This window comes from Diospyros lotus, chromosome 13, assembly GCF_014633365.1.
Source record: "Diospyros lotus cultivar Yz01 chromosome 13, ASM1463336v1, whole genome shotgun sequence".
NCBI classification, from domain to species: domain Eukaryota; kingdom Viridiplantae; phylum Streptophyta; class Magnoliopsida; order Ericales; family Ebenaceae; genus Diospyros; species Diospyros lotus.
In genome coordinates, this window is record NC_068350.1 from 38270866 (window position 1) to 38292659 (window position 21794).

At 34.8% G+C, this 21794-nt stretch overlaps 1 protein-coding gene across 2 annotated transcripts; it reads left to right on the top strand.

The window, feature by feature from the left end:
- The first annotated feature begins 10768 nt into the window (after positions 1 to 10768).
- LOC127789023 (carboxyl-terminal-processing peptidase 3, chloroplastic) lies at positions 10769 to 16585 on the top strand. Of its 2 annotated transcripts, XM_052317763.1 has the most exons (12): positions 10769 to 11265; positions 11779 to 11860; positions 12005 to 12135; positions 12345 to 12431; positions 13015 to 13093; positions 13639 to 13727; positions 14216 to 14251; positions 14432 to 14551; positions 14688 to 14774; positions 14891 to 15040; positions 15822 to 15929; positions 16125 to 16585. In XM_052317763.1, the coding sequence occupies exons 1-12, from the start codon at positions 10930 to 10932 to the stop codon at positions 16356 to 16358; spliced, it is 1539 nt and encodes a 512-aa protein (XP_052173723.1). In that variant the 5' UTR covers positions 10769 to 10929; the 3' UTR covers positions 16359 to 16585. The 2 variants fall into 2 exon arrangements, with proteins under 2 accessions (XP_052173723.1, XP_052173722.1); XM_052317762.1 differs by lacking the exon at positions 14688 to 14774 and having other exon boundaries at positions 10819 to 11265.
- The last annotated feature ends 5209 nt before the right edge of the window (positions 16586 to 21794 follow it).

Genomic DNA, 21794 nt, shown 5'->3' on the forward strand with positions numbered 1-21794 from the left:
TGTTTAAGGCCCGTTATGCCTATTAATAACAAGTTAAGGGAGGCTAATCTCTTAGTTTTTTCTCTCATAATTATTTTTTCACAGTCTCTTTTGATATAGCAAAATGAATGAGCACCAGATGGATATAAATATACAAAAATGAATAACCAGATAGATATCTAGGACTTGGGTATATCCGTACATGCAATTTCACTCTTTATCAATGGGTATCTTTCCAATTGATGAATCTTGGATGACATTTTCTTCACATATTAATATAGGATTATGTGGCTCAAATCATAAGATTGGCAAATTCAATTCAAACAGGAAAAATAAAAAAGAACAAGGTAACACAAGGTTGTTCACTTGTCTCATATGATGCATGTCATTAATCCACTCAATCGACAATTTACCCTTGTTCCTCGGTGGTCAAAACAATGTGTATCAAATCCCTACTAGAGGCCCAAGCAATTGCACCTGGTCTCCAATTCATTGTAAATGAACAAGACCATCTGCTTGCGCATCTGCCTGCCACTGCATTGTCACTTATCACCTCTCGTTCAACTTTATAGCGCACAAGTGGAGTATAATTGGTAAAAGAATTTCACCAGTTCACAGGAAATAACAACCACCAATGGAAATTGAAGAAAATGTATAACTTCAATTCATAACTTTTGAAATGGAGAACACACCAGGCACTAACTGTCTTCTTTTACATTGAGGATATAGGTCTCAATCTACTTTCATTGAAATCCTTAGAGTCAGCACTTTGTAGGGGTGGTTATAACAAAATATCAAGCCTTTATTTAGTTATGTGGAGTCAGCTACATGAACTGTAGCCAACCAAACATTTCTATCTATGACCTTATCTTCTATAAGGCTATAACTCATATCATACATAGTGCCACACCAATTTTTCCTTCGTCTCCCTCTACTCTGCCTCTTTTGCTAGATATATGCTTGTTCCATTCCATCCACTTTTCTAATAGAAGCTTCTATTTTCTGCTCATATAACCAAATCATCTTAATCATGTTTTACATATCTTCTCTTCAATAAAAGCCAGTTCGACCTTATTACAAATAATCTCATTTCTAATTTTATCTTTTTTTGTATACCTAGATATCCATCTTACTATTCTCATTTTTGTTATGCTCGTATTTTGCACATGTTGGAGCTTTAATGCACAACATTCTATGGCATACAACAAGGTCCCATAAATATACGCCTTATAGAGTATATAAAATCTTACTATTTATATGGGTGGTGGCAATTAGCTTTTATATTCTAACATTCAGCAATTCCTTGATTTGGTTGGTTACACTGATTATCAGTAACTTCTCTCCCAATCCTTTTACAGCTCATGCCAGGCCATCATATATAATGGAAAAGAGTACTCAGTAATAATAGGAAAGACCAGGTAGTCCTTTATAGATATACCAAAGACAAATTGTACATGATGGCAGCATGGTCCTTACTCCTTAGCAGTGGTTGCAGCACTCATGCACTCTTTTGCTTTCACTGATTGTTGTCCCTCTCTCCTCTGATTTAACTTTGAGAAAAAGCAATCAAAATATAACCTTTTTCCCAGTAAAGCAAAATCTCCAAGCAGATAACTTTATTGGTAGACGTAGAAAATGGAGAGTTGCATGGGCAGCAGCCAACCACACAATATTGGAGAATTTCTTCCCTGCATTTTTTTCCAGTTGTCAATGTCAGCCTTTTTCTTCAAATCAATTGGATTGACAAGCTTCTGTATCGTACTTGGCATGCAAGAAGGTTTAATTTGTCTGTGTGAACACAAGAAAGAGAGGAAATCTTAACTAAACACACACAAGTTTGCTTTTCACATTTGTCTCTTAAATCTTGCATGATATGTTCCCAAAGTAAAATAAAAAGAAAGAAAGAAATAACCTGAAAATTATAGGGGTTGCTTAGTTGTGGAAAATTTTTTCCAGTTTTCCATCTCCAATTTTCTGTAAAAATAACTAACCTGAATTTGTAGGGGTTGCATAATTGTGGAAATTTTTTTCCAGTTTTCCATCTCCAATTTTCTATAAAAGCTTTAGTTTTCATTTTCTATAGAAAATTTTAGAAGACACCTTCAAATGTTAGAAGTACAAAAAACTAATTTTCAATCTAGAATATTGGAATATATGTTCAAAAAAGACAAAGACAATTTTTTTTTCTTGTTTAACTTATGTTATAGAAGGAGCTAACTTGGGGAAAGCTGCATTTTCTAGATGTACAAATTAGTAAAGAGAATTTGGGAAACCCATTTTAGAAAATTTTCAACTTCAGTTCAATTTTGGATAACCATATTTTCCAAATCTCCACTTTCCATTTAGGAAATCATTGTATTTAAACAAGTTTTCTAAACAGGAAAATTGTTTCGGAACCATATCCAAATAGGCCAAGCCTTGGCTGGTAGCAAGGGAAAATCTATGCACAAATATGAGCCTAGCAAAAATGGGGAGCTTCGTGCAAACAAGAGACCAAGGAAAGTTTTAAACAATGTCACCTAAATTACAATCTTAAACATGATACCATTCCTCAACGAGCAACGATCGTGTTATTATTAGATAAACACTAGACAAAAATTGGACATTTATAGAAGCAAGGTTGACCGTGGAGCTTTTACATACTACATTTTTAAGTTAGTATCGAAGCCCTTCTCATATAGTGGGGTAAACTTTTTATCCCATCTCTAGAATTTCTACACCTTAGAAACCTTACTGTACCATGGGCCAAAACAGCATATTGCAGATTCAACAACATATCAAACCTTAATCCCACTACTATATGAGGGTTGGCTACATGAATCATAGCTCACTAATCATTTTTGTCTATGACCTTATCTTTTGTAAAACCCTTATAATTCATATCATGCAAACTCAAACTAAAACCTACCAATATAAACAACAATATACTCAGCCTTTATCCCATTATGTGGGGTCAGCTACATGAATTCTATACTTTCATGTATTTTCTATCTTTTGTCATATCTTCATTTAGGCCCATACACTTCATATCAAATTTTAATGTTTCTCTCAAAGTCTTCTTGAGTCTGCCTCTACCTCTTTTTTTGATTAATTGTTCCATTTCATCAACTCTACTCACAGGAGCGTCTCTTGGTCTTCTTCTCATATGACCAAACCATCTTAGTCTAGTCTCTCTCATCTTCTCCTCGATTGGCACTACTCCTACCTTATTACGAATAACCTCATTTCTAATTTTATCTTTTCTTGTATGGCCGCACATCCATCTTAGCATCCTCATCTCTGCTACGCTCATCTTTTGCTCATGCTGGTATTTAACTGCCCAACATTCTGAGTCATACAACAAAACTGATCTTATAACTGTCCTATAAAATTTTTCTTTCAATTTTAACGAGATTTTACCATCACATAACACCCTCGATGCATTTCTCCATTTTATCCAACTCGCCTTAATTCTATGCGTTACATCCTCGTGAATTTCTCCATATTTTTGAATCACTAATCCCAAATATTGAAAATGGTCTTTTCTTCGTATGATTTGGTCTTCCAATTTTATTATAACATCCTCCACTCTTGCATTCTTACTAAATTTACATTTCATATATTCTGTTTTCTTTCTACTTAATTTAAATCCCTTAGATTCTAAGTTATTTCTCCACAACTCAAGCTTAGTGTTCACTCCCTCTTTTGTTTCATCCACCAACACTATATCATCTGCAAATAACATACACCATGGTACCTCTGTCTGAATGTGTTTAATGAGTTCATCCATTACTAAAGCAAATAAGTATAGACTTAGTGCAGAACTTTGATGCAGTCCCATTGTAATTTTAAACGGTTCAGTATCCCATGTTCTGACCCTTGTCTTTACACCGTGATATATATCCTTAAGGGCTTGTATATAGGCTATTCTGACTCATTTCTTCTTTAAAACCCTCCATAATACTTCTCTAGGGACCCGATCATAGGTATTTTCTAGATCTATAAACACCATATACAGGTCCTTCTGATGATCCCGATACCTTTCCATTGGGCGCCTCAATAGGTATATAACTTCCATTGTTGATCTACCAGGCATGAAACCAAATTGATTTTTCAAGACGTCTGTTTCTTTTCTGAGCCTTTGCTCTATTACTCTCTCCTAGAGTTTCATGGTATAGCTCATTAACTTAATTCCTCTATAATTTTCACAGTTTTGAACATCTCATTTGTTCTTGTATATAGGAACCAAAGTACTCTTCCTCCACTCATCTGGCATCTTTTTTGATCTAAGGATCGCGTTAAATAATTTCGTTAGCCAGGAGATGCCCTCTTCTCCTATGCATTTCCATGCTTCTATTGGTATATTATCCGGTCCCACCGCCTTATGATTTTTCATCTTTTTTAATACTTGTCTTATTTCTTTTGAACTTATGCATCGATAAAATGTATAGCTCACGTTCCCTTCGGAGTTACTAAGATGTCCCAACCTAACTCTTGTGTCCCCACCATCATTGAATAATTTTATGAAATACTCATTCCATCTCTCCTTAATCGCTCCCTCATTCACTAATAAATTTTGGTTTTCATCTTTATGCATTTCACTTGGTTTAGATCCCTTGTTTTTCTTTCTCTTGCTTTAGCTAATTTATATATATCCATTTCTCCATCTTTTGTATCAAGTCATTTATATAGATTCTCATATGTTTTTTACCTTGCTTCACTAACAGCTTTTTTGTTGCCTTTTTCGCTTTATAATTTTTTAAATTTTCTTCATTGTTGCACTGATATACAGTCTTATAGCAAGTTTTCTTATTTCTAATTTTCAATTGTACCTCTTCATTCTACTACCAAGACTCCTTAAGGTTTGGGACTCTACCATTTGTCTCTCCAAATACTACCTTTGTCATGTTTCTCATGACAGTAGCCATTTTCCTCCACACTTCGTTTGTCTGTCCTTCTCCATTCCATTCCCTTCTACCCCTTAATTTTTCTTTGAAGATTAATTATTTCTCCCTTTTTGAAATCATAGCAACTTTTGATTATCCTGTTTCACGAAGCCACTATACATCAACTTCACCCCGAAACTTAAAGAGGTTTCAGCATAAAGCAAAAGAATGCTGAGTTTTAGGCTTGTAGCATTGATTGACTTATTCAACAAGTCCAGAGAAAGTGACGAATTCATTTGTTTTACACTAAGGTTCTGTTTCTTGAGATGTCAAAACATTTAATATTCATAGCATAGTTTAATTAAAAACCTTGTTTATCAACACAAGATTATTTTCTTTTTATTGTCCCGTACACACTTTTAGAAATTTTTGTTAGCCTCTTTGGCTACATGCTAAGGGGATTTTCACACAACTGGATGAAGCCTAATTGAAGCTCATCTGGCATTATGTCATGAGATGGTGTTTCTCACCAGGTGCTTCATGAAGTTTTCTATGGGAGATGTAAAAGAACTTTAGAAGCATCTGTGGTTATAGATGATAACTTCCAATTGAAAATTCAGATTTGACAAAACAATCAATCTGTAAGTGACACTAGAGTTTCATGTATTATAGCTTCTTTATGCACTCGTTATGATCAAAAGGGTTTGACTTTTGAACCATAGCTAAATTTCTTTTGAAGAGATCACTTATTGAAACTGTTAGGATTATATCACACACCACAAACAGAAATCCAGAAAAATAAAACATAGAAATTGAACGTGATTCAGTCTTCAACAAACTTATGTCTATGATCCCACAACAATGGGATAAATCCACTCAATCAATGAATTATAAACACTCTCAATCCTTACAACTCTAGATAACTAGTCACGCACACTTAGATAAATCTCATAATCGAGCTGCGGCATACTCACTTTGTATCTACCACTAACTCTACTGGAGCCCCTATTTATAGGCAGATACTACAATGGGATTGATTCTCCTACCTTTATCCCTATCTCTATTCAAACTCATGTCACTAAGAGATTTCACCTCTATTACACTAGGTTTACCAAATGAGCTCACTCCTATCTTTATCTGGTTTGAATTTGAGAAGTTATCTAATAGAAACATTACTTGATCAACTAAGATGTCTAGGTGACCCTTCCACATTCAAAAATCCTAAGGAGTGAGGTGCGCAGTGTTGAGCAGGTTATTTTCAGTGTTGAAGGGCTTAATATGGTTTTTCTTCGTAGGGCATTGTTCATTATTAAATGTATAACTTTAGTTTACTTCTTTGTTGGAGGCAGCCTGCACGTTCTTGTTCTGATATTTATATTTATGCTACAGATGTAGACTACCCCCCTAGTTGGAATTCAAGGTTCACTGAGATGATTTGTCAAGTATGAGATCTAGTGCATCGCGCCACGGGCTACCATAGTTACTAGAGGAGCCTCCGCAACTCCCAAAAGCCATTTGAGAGTCACAGCAGTTAGGAGGGTAGGAGAGGAAAGAAAATAAAAATGAAGGCTCCATTTGTTTGTTTTGACAGAATACATTTTACATTGGAAAATAACTTTCATATAGAAAAGGAAAAAGATTTCCAAAAATTATTCCCATTGTTGTTCTCTTCTTTTTCTATTCTCTTCACTGGAACAATCTGGCCATCCGGTAAGCACCCTTCGCAGATTTCAGAGTTTCTCCTTTTCCCCAACCAGCATCTCTATCAAAATTCAATTCACCAACACAAAGATGACTCAATCCTAAATCCCCATGAAGAACAGAAAATATAGGAAGCATTCAAACAATACAAATTCATCGGAACTGAACCATGACAATATGAAAGCAGAAGACTATAATATGAAACAGGGAACAAGATGCGAGATATTCGGTTACCAGAGTAGAAATTTTTAACCGTGGCTGCCAGCCTGACATAGGTGAAGTTTATCCACGACTATTTGGGCACAATCAGGCCGCTGCAATCGATTTCTTCATCCTCGCTCTGCTTCCACCTCCATTTCCTCCTCACACTCTTCAACGGAAGATTGCCCGTGGGATTCCGTTATATGCCATCAATCAAACCCCTGCATTGCACCACCCATTCCCAGAAGCATCCTCCGAGTCGGCGACTTCTCAATCGCCGTTATCCGCAAGACGCAACTGCTCATGTCGGAGTTGAACAATCCAGAAAAAGTGGCCTTCAGCACGTCTTTGGACAGCGACAAACCATCGTCTTTCGACTCTTTCGCTTTTCACGTTGGGTCATGCTATTCTTATCTCGTGGACTACATCATACACTACACAATACATTATAAATAATAAAAATTATCATTTTTCAACTCTTTCATTTTCACATTAGGTCATGCTATTGTTACCTCATGAACTACACAATATATTATAAATGATAAAAATACCCATTGTGCCTCACTATTTCGCCTTATCGCCTCGTGACACATCACCGTCTCGTGGTGCCTTACCACCTTGGGTAATGGGTATTTTAGTCATGTGTCTTACTATTTTACGTCGCATCACCATCTCACTTCATCACTTTAGGTAAGGGATATTTTGGAGATTTTAATATCATGGTATAGCCCATGAGGTAACAATAGCATTTTCATGTTATGTTTCCATCAAGGTAGAGTTGTCAAATAGGTCAAGCGGCCAGCCCAGCCAACACTGTAGCAAATAGGTCGAGCGGGATTGATCCCAAGAAGCAAATGGGTCGAACGGGGCTGATCCCAAGAATGCAAGGCATGCAGGTCAGTGCTTTGTGGCCCCCAACCAAGCTCGCAAAGAAAAATCATGTCATCTTTGTTGTTCCCATGGAGGCTACATCAAATTGATGCACCAAAATGCCCCGACTCGTCTTGCCCTATATATCAAGGGCCATAAAGCCGTGCCAAACCTCTGTTTTCCATTACCCGACCCGACTCACCTCTCTCACGAGCCAAAGGAAAGGCAGGCCGGGCCAGGCCAACCCGCCCATTTGCCAACTCTACATCAAAGGCACCCCAGGCAATTGAAGAAACATTCTCCCTCTCCCTCGATTCAATAATTAAATAAATTGTATCCTTTTAAATATTGAACTAAATATATTTTTAAATTAAAAAATCAAATCAATAAAAAAATTAACAAAATTGAAAAAAATACAAAAAAATCAAAATAAAAAAATACAAAAACGACATTGTTCTTAACATTTCATTCAGTTCAGTTATTTCAATTTTTTTAATATAAAATCAAATTAAATTAAAATATATAAATTATTAAATTAAAAAATCGAATTGGGCCGACCTACAACTTGAATCGAATTCAAATGGCAATTACAACTAGTTTAATTCAATTATTTTGATTTAACTAAAATATTACTTACCCCTATTTCTAATAACAAATGGTTGTTATTACGAATAAATTGTCCATATTCTCGTTCCATGTCCTCTATCTCCTCACCACTTCTTCACCCATAGAATGGCCATCATTGTCAAAAAACTTGTTTTTTTTTTTCGTTCTTCTTGTTGGGTTGTTTATTTATTTTTATTTTTTTTAAATTAGAGAATAGATGAGAGAGAGAAAAAATAAAGAAAATGAAGAGTGAAATTGTTATTTTGTATATTTATTTAACAATATATGAAGTTATTTCTATTTTTAAAATTTAAGGAATATCCTTATAATTATGTTAAATTTAAAGTGTGATTATTATAAATTCCTCATATATATTAATAATCTTTATACCTGTGAGGCAGTTCTATAATATTCTTCACATTTAAAGCCCATAAATAAATAAAATATAAAATAATCAAAAATCTTAATTTTCATCAATTTCATTAACTTATATTTTATTATCCGATAACAGTTAAATTCGATAATCCTAAAGAAAATCTCAAGAATTCCAACAAATATTTGAAATAATTTCAAATGTCTCGCCTTCTTCAATCTATATAAAATAAGTACTCCTACAAATAAAATCATAAAACTATAAACTCATTATTACTTTTTCTAAATGTTATTATTGACTTGAGCATTGAAGGTTAAAGCAAAAAAACCCAACCAGCCCTACATTTTTTTGCTTGTGCAAACCTTTAGGGGTGTCCATCAAGTAATCGATCACAAATACCATCATCAATAGGGATAGAAGTAGGAGACAAATCCCATAAAAGTTGATGCCTATAAATAGGCCCCTAAGGTGGTGTTCTTTTTGTGTTTCAGTTTTGTGTTTTGAGTTTTGAATTCATTTTGATTTTTGTATTTTGAGTGTCTGTTTTGAAATTTTTGAAAATGCGTTCTTTTTGTCATTCTGAAAAATTATTTCTCAAAACAGAAAACTAGAAAACGTGTTTACTTTAAAATGTTTAAAAACGATTTTTTTTGTTATTATGATATTTTATTTAATAAATCTGATTCAAATACTTTAAACTATAAAATAAAATTCAAATAAAAAAAATCAACAACCTTAGAAATATCATTTAAAAAAATTAATACAAACAAAATATATCACATATTTAGTTTAATAAATAACTAAAATAAATTAAATTAAATAACATAAAAAAAATCAAATCAGCTGCAACCCATCTTCTTCATCTAGGGTTTTTTGGGGAGGGGGGCCGCCGGTTGAAGTGGCGATGGCGATGGGGGCGCTGGTCGCGGTGGCGGAAGGGGGTGGGGTTGAAGGTCAATGACGATGGTTGCGGAAGGGAAGGGGGCCGCTGGTCGCGGTGGCGATGGCAGTAGGGGGCGGTGGTGATGGGGGCGCTGGTCGCGGTGGCTGTGGGGTTGAAGGTCGATGACGGTGGTTACGGTACTGGTCGCGGTGGCGTTGAGGGGCGCTGGTCGCGGTGGCGGTGGAGTTGAAGGCCGACGGCGATGGCGGTGGTGATGGTGGTGGCCAGAATAGGAGAAAAGAATAGATAGAAGATGGGGAGAGAAAGAGAGAGGGGGGAAATGGGGAGAGAAAGAGAGAGGGAGGGGAAATGGGTCTGTGCGTGTGCCCAGGGGGAGGGGGAGCCTATTTTCCGCGTTTTGCATTTGGTTTGTGTTTTCAGTGTATTTTCACTAAAAACGCCCAAAACAACAAAATGTTGTTTTGAGTTTTCTTAACAAAATTTTTAGTTGTTTTTGAAAAAGTGTTTTGAAAAATAACAAAGAGAACGCATTTTCTATGTTTTCAAAAACTGAAAACAAAAAATGGCCCAAAAACGGAAAAGAGAATAGGCCCTAAGTTTTTGAGAAATAAGGAGACTCAATCTCATTGAACTTATTACTTATAAATAGGCCTACAACATAGGTTTTGAGAGACCACTCTATAGTAATACAAAAGATAATGTAATAACATAAGTTTTTAGTAAATATGATCAATTAGATTGTATTGTAATTAATAATCATTATTGTATAATCAACTAAAGCTTTGTTTTAGTTACATAAAAGGGTTCAGCTAATGTCAAAGGACATCATCATGGTAAAACGAATCTCTTATAATTCGTATCTCATTCATAAAACTAAGTTTTGTGAGAATAAATTGACTTTCTTATTGCTCATTCTACATGTAAATATTGTTTGTAAACTAATGTCGAGACATCTTATTCTCTCACTCCATCTATTAAGCTAAGTTTTGATACTTAAGATTTATCTCGATTTTATAAAATATTAACAAAATATATAGACTTCTTTTAATATTTATTAACACAACACATCACTCAGTAATTAAATATTATTTTATCAATATTATTTTGAGAACATAACATAATAAAAATTATAAGTCAATTTTATATTTTTATATAATTATTTAATTTTTTTATTATTTCAATTACAAACCTTCAACCTCACCAAAAGAACAATTTTTTTACACAATTGAAATGCATGATGGGTCCACGCCACGTGTAGCAACACCGGAGGGCTTCTCCTTCTCGCAGAAGATTCTTCCGCACACGCAACAATTCCACAGCCGCAGAAGCTGAAGCCTGAAGATTCAATTCAAGACCACCACAGAATCACTGGAATCTTAACGCTCATCTTCTTGGCCCCTTCTTCAAGCTTCCCAAACACCCACCCATCAATGGAGACTCTGCTCCCAAACCTTGGGCTCAGGCCAACCCACCTCTCCCCCAAGCCCACTTCACTGCCCCTTCGTTTTCGTCGTTTTCCGGGTTCCATTCATCACCCGCCCAGAAAATGCAGAGAATTTTCCCTTCAAAGTTCGCTCAGAACGAGGGCCGATGCACAATCTAGCTGTGAAGAGTTGGGTGGAGAGAATGCAAGCTTGATAAGGTCAATTGCAAGAGGATGTCTCAGTTTTGGGGCGGCTGCACTGGCAGCGATGTCCATTTGCTGTGAATCCCCGGCTCTTGCCGAGTCTTTGACTGTTGCATTTCCTGTTTCTCGTGCCCGTGAGGTGATTGGACTCGATCCTGTTTGTTTACTCTATTTGCTTGCTCTTTAGTTTGGAAAGAGCCTGAAGGGTTGATGATTAAGGGCTCTTGGTTGGTCTGCCATTACATCACTATTTCTGATAACTAGTCACACACTCTGAAGACTGTTTACTTAGCTGTGAAACACATTCTAAACTCAAAGACAGATAAGTCGGGTAAAGTGTCACCTTGATGTGGTAGAAGTCATCAATTCGAGCCTGATTCGCCATAGGGATGTCTCCAAGCGAATAGTACACAACCAGAATAATCTAGTTACATCATTTTACAGATTAACAACTGAACTAGGGGTTACCTATTTATAGAGGACAATTTTTAATTGGATTAGATCTCTAATACCTATCCATATCCCATACAGTCAAATTAAGTTTTATTTGAGAAACTCCATCTCAATCGGACTTGAATTTAAGGAATTAGGAATGTTCTAACATTTTGATAAGGTAATGGGTTTTGCTTATGAGGGAGAGTTTGATTGGTAGGTGAATACGGTTCAGAGAACTCTTGTGGAAGCTTGGGGATTGATCAGAGAGACCTTCGTCGATCCCACTTTTAACCATCAAGGTAACAAGTCAAAGTTGCAGTGAATTGTTCAATTCTCATTTTAGTTACCAAGAAAGTAACTGAAAATTAAAGAGATTGACAAGCATGTCAACTCATGAAAATGACTTCTACCCCTAAAAAGTTTAGTGCTGCTAATTTTTGCAGACTGGGATATGAAGCTGCAGCAAACTATGGTGGAAATGTTTCCACTCAAATCAGAAGATGCAGCATACAACAAGATCCGTGGAATGCTTTCCACTCTTGGAGATCCATTTACTCGGATTATTAGTCCAAAGGTCTTGTATTTATTTCCCACTGTTGTTCATGGAAAAATGGAAGCTATTTTAACATGTTGATGCATCACTTCTAGATTACTTCCTTCTATTGTTTTCTTATACCGGGTAAATGTGCTTGGCCACGGAAATCTGGGAAAATTATTCGGGCTGCATAAGTTTTTCACTTAAGAGAGTTATTTTGATCTCACAATGGTTTTTTCTATTTCCAGGAATACCAGAGTTTTAGGATTGGTAGTGATGGAAACTTGCAAGGAGTAGGCCTCTTTATAAATGTGGAACCCAAAACAGGGCATTTGGTAAGTGCCGTCTCTAAATGCATCTTTGTTGCATCGTGCTATGGATTACAATAAGCTTGCAGCAGTGCTGAAGATACTTGGTGCATGTTTGTGATGGTAAAATTTGAAGCCAGTTGATGAGGCTTAATAAATATCTGTTCTGATTTGAGCAGGAAACATATTTACTTTATTCTCACTTACAAAGTTTGGAACCTCAAATTTTCAATAGCACTCTATATTGCAGTAGCTTGTGAAGGATATATATATATATATAAATAACAGTTATGGATAGTTAGCCAAGTAATCAAAAGGTATATCATTAATTAGGACATATCCTAGGTTTCCTGCTGCTGATAATTAGCAAGGAAACTTCTTTTCTTTTCTTTTTTTTTTTTGGATCGGTAAAAGAAAAACTTTTGGCTTTTTTGCATTGAATGTTTAGAAAGGATTTTTGCAATACAACATCAGTGCCTATGTACTGTAAGTCTTTTATGATATTGTTGCTGTTTCTAGCTGGTGTCTGTCTTTCTTGATAATTTGATCTCGCGTTGTGAGAGACGCTACAGGCTGCAGAATAGACTCACAGACACTTTTAATTTTGCAGTTTGTTATGTCTTGCATAGAGGGTAGTCCTGCTGCTCGTGCTGGTATACATCAAGGGGATGAGCTACTTGAGATCAATGGTATATATGCAAGGATATCTTAACCTCACAACTTGAATCTGAAATACAGTTTCTCTTTTTTTATTTTTATTTTTCCTGCAAGTGCAACTTTGTTACCTTAAGTTCCCCCAATCTTTTGTTGGAAATCACTGACTGGTGCCTAGTAAACTTTTCCCACTGGAACTTCTTTGGGGTTTTATTGAGTTCAGTAAAAGGTTTTAGAAATGGTATATATTTGGAGCAGGATTTGATTTCTTATTATGTTCAAAACTTCATTCTTTTTCCTCATGCTTCTTTGTTTTTCAATTAACATTTCAATCCACATCCACAAGTCATGGCCTGCAGCCTCATCTTACAGTTTTGCCTTTGCATTTGGCAATGTCTTCTTATTCCTTAATTACATCCTCTAAAGTTTCTTAAGATCCTGATTTCATTATGATTTTGCCCAAGCACACAGTACACTCCTATTGGTGTTATTTCCGGTACAGGCTCACTCTGGTATGATTCCATCTACCTAGGATGCGTGCGATTCCATCTAACTACTTGACATGTTTTTGGGATTTCAGGAGAGAGGGTCAATGGTCTTGCTAGCGAAGCAGCAGCACAAAAGTTAAGAGGGCGTGTTGGAACAAGTGTCACCGTAAAACTTCACAGTGTAACCAACAAACTTTGTGCTTGTTTTTCCCTTCTTCAAAACGGATACATCATCAGCCAAAACTGATCAACGAAGAATATAAGTGTATTATTGATAAATTCAGTATCCATAGCTCAATCTTGGTTCGTACATTCCACTCCTAGGGGGCATATATATTCCTAGCACAAACATTAAAGCAACTAAAGCAGCTTCCCATTGGACAGGCATTTGAAAGTAACTTCTACTCATCCAAAAGTTGTTACATCAATACTTATATTAAGGGAATTATTATGTGTTTCTGGCACATGCAATGTTATTAACCTCTTTTAGCATAATTTTTTGAACCAAAATGAAAAACAATGTGCCAAGTTCATTTTTACAGTCTTATTATCAAGCTCCTGCAGTAGGCAATTTTAATCTGACATAAAGAAATCCTGATAAAGAAGAAAAATTGGAGTTTCTTAGTACATGTAGAATCCTGTCCAATCTCACTTATTCATGTTTTTCAGGGTAATGACTCAAGCAGCAATTCTGGTTTTCGAGAGGTATGAAACTAATGCTATGGATTGCCTTGGTAGAATTGTTGGTTTCACATATGCCATCCAGCTTAAGAAAGTGGTCTGCTGCACCATAAAAAATGAGCTCGACCTAGGCCCTTGTGATTTTTTAACTTCTTTACATTTATCTAATGAACTGATGCAGAATTATACCCTTTCTGCTTGCAGGTCAATCTAGCTCGTGAAGTGATTAAGCTTTCACCGATATCCAGTGCAATCATCCCTCACAGAACTCCAGATGGCCGCCTATCAAAGACAGGATACGTAAAGCTGTCAGCCTTCTCCCAGGTAGTTTTCAGTCATCGTTTTTCCAGCTTTTACAGCATATAATGAGTGTAACTAGATTGCCAGAGGCTGGTGCTCCTCTTCAGATACAGTTTTATGCATGAATGATAGATAAAACCTCCTAAGTCTACTACTACAGAATGCTGCTGCTGACATGGAAAATGCAATTCATGACATGGAGAACCAGGATGTACACTCATACATACTGGACCTGCGGAATAATCCGGTAACCTCATATAATTCTTTACAAATCATTGGAGAAGTTTGTAAAATTCATTTGTCTCCCACCCATTTTTGCTTATTTCAAGAGTTTCTTCTTTGTACTTGCAAAATGTTTTATAGGGAGGCTTGGTTAAAGCAGGACTTGATGTTGCCCAAATCTGGCTTGATGGTAATGAGACTCTTGTGAACACGATCGATAGGGATGGCGATATGGTACCTATCAACATGGTCAATGGCCATGCCATTACACATGATCCGCTTGTTGTGATCGTAAGTGTTCAACCCTTAATTTGAATTTATTCTATTTTCTAGAGATAAAATTAGAAATAAGGTTATCCGTAGTAAGGTTAGAGTCGTTCTAATTGAAGATAAGATGCATGAGCCACGATTAAAATAGTTTGGTCATGTGAAAGGAAAATTAATAATAACTTTTATGAGAAGAGTTGGCGAAATGGAATAAGTCTTTTGTAAAATAGTAGAGGAAGACCAAAAAAAACCTAATGGGAGATTCTTAGGTATGGTACAAGTTATAAGAGCCTTACAAAAGATAATATTATACGTAGAAATGATTGGAGAGCTATATTTGCTCGTATCGATAGATAAGTTCTATCAACATGGTCAATGGCCATGCCATATACGCGATCCACTTGTTTTAAGTTTTAAATAATCACAAGTCTTAATCTCACTAAATGAGGTTGGCTATATAATTAATAATTTATAGACTGTCAATCATATCCTCTATAAGACCATTATATCTATATATGCTTTGTTTTTAAGGGTTTGTCTTCGTTTTTGTTACACACTTTTTCCTTTCCATCAGCTCATCCTACAAGTGCATCTGTGGACATTTATGTTCAAACCATCTTAATTGCTACTCCCATATCTTATCTTCAATAGATACCGCTTCAACCCTATTACATGTAATCTCGTTTCTTATTTTGTCGAGTCACTAAAAGTTCTATAACATTTAAATTCTTCTTAGGACTTCTCACCCCAAAAATTATAATGACCATGAAGTTTGGCTATCATGTTGTTTTCTCTTTCGAAACAGGTGAATGAAGGAAGCGCAAGCGCAAGCGAGATTCTGGCGGGAGCCCTACACGACAATGGCCGAGCTGTTCTTGTTGGGCACAAAACCTTTGGCAAAGGCAAAATTCAGGTTTGCTAATTTTTCGTTTCCTGATTCCATCTCCCAGTACAGATGCTGCAGCTCTATGCATTTTGAGTCCCTATTTCATATACGAATCACTCAAACTCGCATCGCTGCTGTAAATTCTGCAACAAAACAAATAGCATGTCCTAGCTTCATAATCGTTTCTCTTTGTGTTTTTTCTTTTCATTGTTTCAACTGCAGAGTGTTACAGAGCTGCACGATGGGTCGGCTCTCTTTGTGACAGTCGCGAAGTATTTGTCACCAGCGCGTCATGACATCGATCAGGTCGGCATAGTGCCTGATGTACAATGCACAACAGAAATGCTGAATGCACCCAGTGACAAGAGCCCTGCCTTGCCCCTTGAGGCAGACTCCTGTATTATGGTAGCTGAGCATGAGCTTGACATTCAAGAATCTAAAGGTGCTGCATCTTGACACACATACACACGCACACGCACACGCACATATATATAGGAAAGATGAGCCATTGGAATGCACATAAAAAGCAAATAGATGGAGAAGGAAAATAGGATTCTCCATTTCCCATTTCTACATGTAAATGCACAGGGACACATCTTATACAAATGTTTGTGGAACAAATTTATGCTTGTTTGGTTGATAGCATCATCAATAACAACAACCACTAGCCTTAATTTTCGTTATTGGGTCGGCTATGTAAAATTTAAATTTTCATCCATTTCAATCGATGATCATATCTTATTAAGAGACCTCTTCAAATTTTAATTTGATTGAGGTAATTTTATCCCACCTGATAATCCTTATGGTTTTGACTAGGGAAATTATGATAGGTTTGAGAGACCTAATTTCACTATGATTAGGGAAAAAAAATAACTGTACACAAACATCGAGCGCATATCCCGAGTAAGAAATAAAAATATAAAAAAATTAATAATACAAAATAAAGAATAGATGAACTCTGAGGACAGAAACTCTTAGGGAGCGTTTGGAAGGGGAAAAATTTTAAGATTCTTGAAAATGTTAGGTTGAGAATCTATATTCTCATGTTTGATACAACTTTTTTATAAAAAGAATTCTAGAAAATAGGATTCCTAGAAATAATTTTTAACCAATTTTCCCACAAAAAAATTTTCATGGGGGTTTGGGAATCCAAGTTTCCCATGGACTTACGAATGTTTTTAACAAAAAAAAAAAGACAAAAACACCCCTTATTCTTTTATAACCCCATACAAACATATTATATATATTTATATTATTTATTATAAAATATTATATATATATTAAAGTAGATATTCATACAAATATATATTATGTATATATATTATATACATATACACATGCATATACATACATAATGTGTAAAAAAATGACATTTGTTTGACTTTTTAAAAATGTTATGGGTCTTAATATTTTATATAGTAGAAGGAATTTATTATTTTTAAATAAAAAATACTAAATAAGAGTAATTTTGAAAAAAAAACATGAATTCTCAAAAATGTTACATTTAAATCAAACATAGAAATGTAAGATTCTCAGAAAAAAAATACTCAACATTTTTTAAAATATTTAAACCTAACCAAACATAGAATTGCATAAATTCTGGGAATCAAATATTTCCAAGAGCATTCCCGAAAATCATGAACCCCAAAAATTTAAAAACTTCTCCCATACCAAACGACCCCTTAAGAAATTATAAACTATTTAAGACAACTCAGATGAATAAGTTAATTACTAGTAGCATTATGTTAATTGACTATAGATTATCTAAATTTTGGGTATTTGATTCCTTCGGAACTTTTATTATTGTCAAATATATTTTTAAAAAAATTCAAAAATTAATTTGATAAAAAATAAAAATTCAAAAAATATATGATCAGTTCACTTGAAGTCATTGCTAAGAGAAGGATGTCATCATTAATTTTGGGAAAAAAATGAAAAATAATAATTAAATAAATTTTAAAATTCAAAACTCAAAGTGGAATAACCAAAGGAAATATTGACAGCTAATGGGATGGCTAGCACTGACAATATTGGCCAAACAGTGCACTGTTTCTGCAGGCTAAGTTGTCACTTGCCAGGTATGATGATTAGAGTGCCATTTTGTTCACTCCCGTTAGTTTTTTTTTTTTTTTTTTAAGTCACCCTATTAATTTAAGCGGCAAAAAAGTTATTTTAGGATTCACTCTTCTAACAAAAAACACTCATCACATTTTTCTTTTTTTCTTTTTTTATCATTCTTTTACTTTCGCCACCTTCCCGTTGCATCCTCTTTTTTCACCTCCCCAACATGAGAGAATGTAGCAAAAGGAGGCGAGACAATGGCAATAAGAAATAGTCGATAAAAAAGAATAGGGAAGGGGAGAAAGATGAGATAAGAGATAAATTTTGAATTAATTTTAACTTAAAAATGATAGGGATTTCATTCACTCCTATTAAGGAGGTGTACAAAATTGATGATTGATATTGGGTGCACTTTATCTATAAAATAAAATAATTTATTAAAATATTTCTTAAAATAATATGATAAAAAAACATATTAATATATTCGAAAGACTTGTAAAACAAAAAAAGATTAAGGGCGTGAGGTATCTCTCATGCCGATTCTCTGAAGCTTAAATTAGTTTGTGTGATAAGTATATAATATTAAAAAAAAGTATAATTTGAGTAGTATTCCTTATTTATAAAAACTGAAATCGATAAGTGAAAGAATATTTTCATATTTTAAAATTATTTATCTCAAATTTTTAGGCAAAGACATTAAAAATGAGTTGACGTATTTTAGATTTAAGAAAAACCTCTAAAAGGGTCTCCTAAAGATACTCGAGAAATTCTTAATAACGACTATTATATCGAAAAGGTTTTTTGAGCTTTTTTCTTGAATTTTTTTTCTTAAACCTATTTTGAGTTTAAACTTATTTTTTTTACACATCAATTATATATCTTATTAAATTTATAAAGAATTTTTGGATAAAATTACTAAATAATAATAATTTCAGTCATAATCAAAGTAAAATGATGTTACTCAAAACTCAAAACCTCTTAGTACAACTGGTCTATCCTAAATATTCTAAAATTTGAAATACTTCAAAATTGTGAATTTAATTATGTCTTAATGTCAGACTGCATATTCATTTATATCGTAAAAATTAAGTTTTAATTTTTAACTCGTAATAAATATGTCCACGTACTTAAATTGGGTCAAGACAAAACATGAGTTTTAGAGGATGCGAGACAACTCGAGCCAAACACTCTCTATAATCGAAAACCCTTTAAGTTTATCGTGTTATAAAAAAATTAAAAAATATATATTAATCAAATAGTACAGGAATAATTTGATTTTTATTCAATATTCAGCCAATAAATGACATGATGGAAAATCAATATAGAAAGAACATAAAAAAGAAAATCTATAAAATCTGTCAAAGAATGAATCCAGGATCTCAATTCTCAACAAATTCACTGCTTGAAGAGAGCGACAAGGGAGACGAGGAGTGGGGAACCGAGGACGGCGATGGAAAGCGGCAGGGAGAAGGCTGTACCGGCATCAGGTGCCGGGGCCGGAGCCGCGACTCCGTCCTGCGCTAGGACGGCGGCGGCGGAGAGAACCGCGGCGACGAAGCCGAGCATGGCTGCCTTGAGGAAAGACGCTAACGCGCGCCATTTCCAAAAGGAAGAGCCGAATTGCGGAAAGATTGTGTAACGAGGGCTTATCGAGAGAGAGAGAGTGATTGATGCTGGGGGAACAGAGTGAAGGGCTCGTATATAGAAGTTCGAAAGGGTGACACTTGACAGCTATGTTGGTTCACGGAACAGCTGGCATCCCTGTGATTGGATGAGATGGCACCATTTGGGTGGCGGTGATGGGAAATGTTACTTGCACAATTTGGGTGACAACTTAGTTGATAACCATGAGTTGTCGCGATATTTGACACTAAAATATTTTGATTAATCGCTAATATTTTGAATACTCACATTGTTCTCTCTCACTTTATTATTGTGTCATCCTCTCATCATTGTCAATCCTCACCAACAACGACCATCATCTTCGCTTCTTATCCATTTGCATTGAAGCAAAAATTCACTATCGCAAAAATTGGACATCCCCATTGGCTTCATCTCCCACTATCGCCAGCAACAATCTCTGACATTTTCGATCGATCGCTTCTCGACCATGGATTGAATGCACTCCGTAGCGAGTACAGCTCTGACATGCGTTTCTTACACCTCCAGCATGCATCTCTTCCTGACATCGTCGATTTTCACCAGTAGCAACGTCGGTCCTTTAGAGTCCCCTCCAGCAGTGGCATCTCTCTCTCTCTTAAAACTTTCCGGCCTTAGATTCTCTCTCAAGTTTGTGTTTCTCACACTCTTACCTACTCTATGCCTCTCACACTTTCTCTCTCACTTACTCAGACCCCCTTTGTTGCCTCTAGCATCTTTTCCACCTCCATCTCACCTATTCTTTATTTCTTCTTTCTCATCTCTCTCTCTCTCTTTCTCTCATTGTCGTTGCAGCCGCCACCGTTCGCCAAAGACGTAGCTGCCTTTGTAGCCATCGAAGCCGCCATCAACATTTTTGGTCACCGTTCCAACCACTATCGCTGCCTCCATCTCCTTCTCTCTCTCTCTTTCTTTCTGGGTCTTCTCGTTGTCGCCTGTAGCTTCTCTTCTCCATTCGTCGTTCGCCGTTCGCTGTCATTCTCCTATAAAAAAGTTTTATATTTATTTTTCAATATATTGCACTTAATATTTTTTAAATTTTGAAAAAAAAATATGCATTCTTAGCCTATCATAAATGATAAAAACACCACATTGTTAACAAGTTGTATGAATTGACCATTTTGCTTCTAATTTTTAAAAACTTAAACTAACACATATATAAATATATAATATATTTATTAAAAATGTATTTGTATATAAATTCAAGTTAAATATACATATTTTCTAAACAAAAATATAGATTAAACAAGGATATACATAAATAATATATTTTGGGTTAAAGTATATTTTTATGTTATTATTTATTTGTATTACTTACATAAACGTGAAATATGATAATATGATTTTGTATAACTTTTACATACAATTTTTAACTTTTGTGAAATATAATACTATGATTTTTTACAACTTTACATACAATGTTTGACCTTTTAATTCAAACAATATAAATAAATAATAACATAAAAAATATAATTATTTATACATAACATAATTACAAAATACATAATTTTTTTTTTGTTTTGTATGAATGATAAAGAGAATAAATATAACTATATTTTGATGGATATATGAATATATATTTTTATTAAAAATAAATATTATAATATTATGATTTTTAGTTTGATTTTCATTTTATAACTTAAAAAATGGAACAAAACTATAAAATAATTTTTTAAAAATAGCAAGCCACACTATGCTCTTAAAATTTTCGACATGCTACAAGCTAAAATTTTTAAAAGTTACAAAATGGGTTTAATTTGGTCAATTTTGTATAATATGTTTCTAGTTTATAGTTGAATTTAAAAAATATATTTGTGTATATTTATATATATGTAAATCTTTTGTATAATATATATACTTAGTTTGTGTATATTTATATTTAGATATTTCGATAAAATATACATTTTCGGTAAATGGCAAGAAACAATGACAAATGGAAAGGAGAAGCTACGGGCCAAAATAAGAGGATCCAGAGAAAGTAAAGAAGATGGAAGCGTTGGCGACATCTAGAACGACAGAGGCATACGATGATGGAGTTTGCAATAGAGGCAAATGGCAGCCAGAAGCGTTGATGGCGGCAAACAACGATGTCTGCATTGATGGCGAGAACAAGAAGAGAGAGAGAGAGAGGGGGAGAAGAAAAAGAGAGAGTAGGTGAAGAGCGAGTAGATG